This window comes from Loa loa (genome assembly GCF_000183805.2).
Source record: "Loa loa unplaced genomic scaffold supercont3.173, whole genome shotgun sequence".
Classification (NCBI taxonomy): domain Eukaryota; kingdom Metazoa; phylum Nematoda; class Chromadorea; order Rhabditida; family Onchocercidae; genus Loa; species Loa loa.
The window spans coordinates 49,036-54,527 of NW_018108353.1; the positions used below are offsets into that span (position 1 = coordinate 49,036).

Genomic DNA, 5,492 nt, shown 5'->3' on the forward strand with positions numbered 1-5,492 from the left:
CAAAATTTATACGGTGTAAGTAGCATTTAAATTCTTTTCTATGGTTTCACTTTAATCTTTGTTAAATCATTTTATCACTTATTATTGATAAGAAAAAATTTTGTGTTTCATTTGAAATGTAGCATTGTTTTTTTTTTTTTTTTTTTTTTGTAAATATGAATTCAATGACATTTAGCATCGCTAATTGCATCATTCTTAATCAGCTGATAATTTTAATTTAATGAATAAATGTCATTCAGAAATGAATAACAGGATTGAATGAAGGGTAATTAATATATGAAAATGTAGCAATTAATTACAGCAATAAAATGAAAGCTCATTGACTTTTTGAAATTTTTTGTCTTGTTAAAAAAAAAAAAAAAAGCAAAAGGAAAAATAAAGAAATGAAGAAAAAATTCAAAGAGTTCTATGAATTTCTATTTCTATTATTGTTGACATAATTTTATCTGATTACATAGGATGAATATGTTTTCAGAGCAAATATTAAATTTACTTTTGATTACAGTTACCATTTGAAAGTTTCTTTTTTTTTTTTCTTTTGATCGTGATGTACTGATAATTTTGATAATCATTATTTTACTATTTTGCAGAAGTTGACATAATTTTATTGATTGCATAGGATGAATATGTTTTCAGAGCAAATATTAAATTTACTTTTGATTACAGTTGCCATTTGAAAGTTTTTTTTTTGATCCTGATGTACTGATAATTTTGATAATCATTATTTTAGTATTTGCAGAAATGTTTCAATTTCGAAATTTTGGGATTTTTCAACAGATAACAAGTTTTAACCTCAAATATATTTATTTCATACCTGAACGAAAAATCTCCTCAATTTATCTAATGAAATGATTGGTAATGAATGATGCATTCTTATCAACATCAATATCATTGTCATCAACATCAGCATCATCATCATCATCATCCCAATAGTAATGTTTACATTCTTTCTTACTTTTGTACTGTCACCAATATTAATGCTAACAATTACTTCTCAATCATTTATATTTAAAATTCTTTCGTTGATAAATTTTTGCAATAATTCTTTACATAATATATAAAATTGTTTTCATTATTGTCATCCAATTTCATCTTATCATTAAACGATTTAAAGCGAATATTTTCTTGATTGCTAAATTGAATTTATCTGAAACAAACAATAATCAAAGTAAATATTTAAACAGCTGCCATCATTTATGATAAGCTTATACCCTGTACCACATTTCGGTATATTAATCATTGTCGATGACATATAAAAGGATAGATAGGATTGATTGTACTGATATTTTTTAACTGATAAGTAATCATTAGTTAAGTTAAATGTGAAAACATTATTTCTCATATTTCATGATATTTCTTTACTACTCCTAAAATGATCGTCGTAGTGTATTCATTTGGTTTCTCTGAAATTTTTATTTTTACACCACTAAAAAAATGTCATTTATTCATTTTCAATCACTATGTCATTTCTCAAGAACACATCTATTTCTTCCTTTTTTTTTTTTTTTTTTTTACTTCTTCTTAAACATTTCATTGTGATTACACAAATGAAATATTTGCACTATTATTGACAGACTCTTCTAAATTTTCCTTTTCAATTGTTTGTATGAAAATTTTTAGCAAAAAAAAAACTAATAATTTAAGGATTAACACGAGAAATGTTTCAAGAGAAATGTATCAAATGCGGTAGGATTAAAAGATTTTGAAGTCAAGATTACAGTAAGTTTTTATAGTTTTATGATAAAGTTTTATTCAATTTAAAGTGATATTTTTTCGAAAAACAGTAATATTAATTTAGCATTCAAATTTGCATAAAAGCGCACTCTATTGGATTCTTTCTTCATTTCTTCTTGGATTTCAAATTCAATTAAGGTAAAGGTAAGTTTTGATTTATTACAATTCAACTCAACAGTTAATTTACATTAAAATTTTTCTCAAATGTTATATTCTTTTCGTTTTTTTTCTGTAGTAGTACAAATTTTTACGTTTTTTTTTTTTATTAAAATTTAGTAGTAACTATTTTTTTCCCAGTATTTTGTATTTTCTATTCTTTTTTCATTTAAAAATTTTCTTCAAAATTATCGAAACACTGTCGAGAAGTTTACTTTTAGTTTAATAACTAATCAGAATGAAATAGTTGGGAGAGTTCTTATTGATAGTTTTAATTAATAGATAGCGATTACGGTTGGTTAATAATAAATGATGGTATAGGATAATTCACTTAATATTTAAAATTATATGCCATAAAATTCATTCCCGTGAAATTCATTCCTTTGATGGTGATTGAAGAAAATTAGCTCAGGACAAAAAAGAAAAATAAAAAATCATAAATTCTAAGATGATGCGGAATAGCGGTAAAAGATAACCGTCGTTCCTGCGGAATATGATTTGAGGAAGAGATTTAAGTAAATGCAAATGTTATTGCTTATGTTATACTATTAAGCAGCATGGAAAACGATTAGCCAAATTATAATCTATCAATTTAATTAGATATGAGAAAGGATAAAGGTATTATGAAAAGGAATGAGATGAAAAGAATATTCCTAAGTATTATCAGTATTTGATAAAACGAATAATTGCAGTGATCAGTTATATAATCATACTAAATGTAAATATAAAGGTAGGATATAATGACAATTAATTGTAATTATAAATTATGCCAAATTTTTGTAAGAGAAAAAAAGGAAATATTTTTTCGTGAATAAAATTTGTGAAATTTGAATTTAACTCAAATCTTTGTCTTTGACAAATAGTCAAATTTACTTTCTGTTAATTAAAGTTTACAAGAAATCTAAATTTAAATTAAATCTGCTACTAGATTTTCATTCAGATCGATGTATTTGAAAGGTACGTTTGGTATACATACAATCTTCTTCTTACTGTTACTTACCGTACATTATTCATGGACATCAAATTACTATTGTGGTCCGAATAACAATGCATTTTATCGACTTCTATCTCAACTCTTCACTATGCCGTGCGAACAGTATCAGAGTTAGTATGAATTTTTAAAATTTAATGAAAATCACTCAATTAGTTTAACTTTAACTTCTAGTATTACTTGATTAGTGGAAGAAATATTTAAGGTTAATTTACCTAACCAACTAATTTTCCTGATCGGATTTTTTAGCTTCGAATTATACAAATGATTACAATGATTTGTATTGAATCCTTTCAAGGAAATGTAATAACGTGAAATACTGAATGTAAATGAAATGTCAACGACTTTTTTTTTCAATTAAAAATGGTGACCTAAAAAAAAAGGATTCAAGAAGAGTTGACAATGGATAGATAATTGATGCTAAGTTAAGATGAATATGAATATACTAGGATTATTTTTGTGAAAAAGAATGATGAATTAATGATAGGATCGTTTCTGGAATGATGAACATGACATCATATGATTTTTATGTTATTAGCTAATTTCAGGATTGTTAATTTCATTTTATTTTCAGTAAATTTTTGTTGCTTGATGCATGATCAATGCTATGACAATTGTAATGTCACACAATTGGCTTGTGATACTTTCTTTTGCAATTGCCTAAATGATATTCAAACTAATTTTTATTGTAGGTTAGTAAATTAGTAAAAGTTAGTAAAAAAAAAAAAAAAAAAAGGTTAAGTAAAAAATTAAAATATTCCAGAATTAATGAGAAAAATGTAAAATGAATATGTCATTGTTAGTAATTAATGATATTAATAATTATCGATTAATATTAATAAGCAATCCATCAATATTAATAAATAGTAATATTAATAACTAATCCATTAATAACTATCATTCATATTTCACTTATACTCTTTTCGAAAGTTAATCATAATTCATGCAAAAATTATATAGCTAAATCAATCAATCAATCAATTAATCAATCGATCAATTGGGGAAATAAACCTTGTTTAAGCGGGTTCTATTATTCTTGAATAACTTTGGATAAAATTAAGTCTAATATGATTTATTTCTATCGGAATATAATATTTCCATTTATGATATCATTATTTAATTATCGTTTAAATTATTTTAATGTTTATTTAAATCGAAATTTTCTTTTTTCTCCTTTTTTTGTAAAAAAATGAGTGAATTTTCTAATTGTTATTATTATCTTACAGGACAATAATACATTCAATACATTGTAATTTCTCGCAATGGTTTGGCAAATCCTACAAATGCAGTTTTACAGAATGAAAAATACTCTTGAAGGTAAATACAAGATGAGATGACAATGTTTAGATGAATATTTTGAGATTTATTTTCAATCATTATCACCTCATTTTTATGTCCAATCATATTTTGAACAGATGATGATCAGTTTATCAATTTTTTCTACAATTTATTGGAGAATTTCAAATCTATATTAGATATAGAATTTTAATAAGAAAGAATTTTATTGTCAAATTTCTCCTCAAGAAAAAAAAAAAAAATTTTTACAATCAATTATTGATTTTATTGTAAGAAAGGCATACATTACATATATATATATTGAAATATACAGATTCAAATTTAATGAATATCCCGGAAATATTTAACATTTAAATTTAAAAACTGGATTTGAGGAGTGAATCTTCGTTTTTCATTTCCTATGTTTTCTTATTATGTTTATGATCATGTGAAACTAAACATTAGAATTGTTTGAAGAATCATTCCATTGTTTATTTTTTGTTAATTTCTTTTTATTGACATAATTCCATTTTTTTTTTTTTTAGCAACAATTTACTTCCTAAAATTACTTTTGCAATATGAAAAAATCCATTTTAAAATAAAATTATCTTCGCTGATCATTAATCTTTGCTTATTTCCATTGATGAAAAATATGAATTATACATTTTCTTCTATTAAATAAGTTTTACACTGGAAAATTTCGCTTGATAAAAGAAATATGATTAATTATTGATTGTTGCTAATATATACATTTTGTAATTTTTTTTTTTTAAATTTTAATTGCTTTCAAAATTTATAACAACACAGCTAATAGCTTCATTCTTTTTTATCTTGAATTTGCATTTTGTTTAGAATTAAAAATCTTACTAAACAGATTATTTAATTGCTTCCTTTATGGCTAATATACATTTCATTTCCTCTTTTATTATCCAAAAATTCAATTATTTGATTCAAAATTCCCCCCCCCCTCCTTTATTAAAAGTTTTTTTTAGTTCTATATGAAAATGAAAGCACAATTGGATTTCATTGGATTATTTTCTATTCAAAGTAAAAAAGTAAAAAATGTGAAAAAAAGGAAAGCAGCATATCTTTGTTGTCTGATTTCTACTAATAATCATAGATGCTATGTTGAATTTAGATGTTGTTGTGACAGGTGCATGAAGCATTTAATAGAGAAGAAAAGGTTGAAAAGAGTTAAGCTAAGCATATAATGGTCATCGTAATTGTTATGACCGATACTGCTGTTGCTGCTGTTTTATTATTATTATTATTATTATTATTATTATTATTATTATTATTATTATTATTATTATTATTATTATTATTATTATTATTA

At 23.6% G+C, this 5,492-nt stretch overlaps 1 protein-coding gene across 1 annotated transcript; it reads left to right on the top strand.

Moving 5' to 3' along the window:
* Positions 1-2,834: 2,834 nt before the first annotated feature.
* Positions 2,835-4,203, top strand: LOAG_12214 (hypothetical protein; the record flags this gene model as incomplete). The annotated part of the gene is made up of 3 exons (XM_020448501.1): positions 2,835-2,994; positions 3,456-3,573; positions 4,108-4,203. The coding sequence occupies 3 exons, from the start codon at positions 2,835-2,837 to the stop codon at positions 4,181-4,183; spliced, it is 354 nt and encodes a 117-aa protein (XP_020301360.1). The 3' UTR covers positions 4,184-4,203.
* Positions 4,204-5,492: the final 1,289 nt, after the last annotated feature.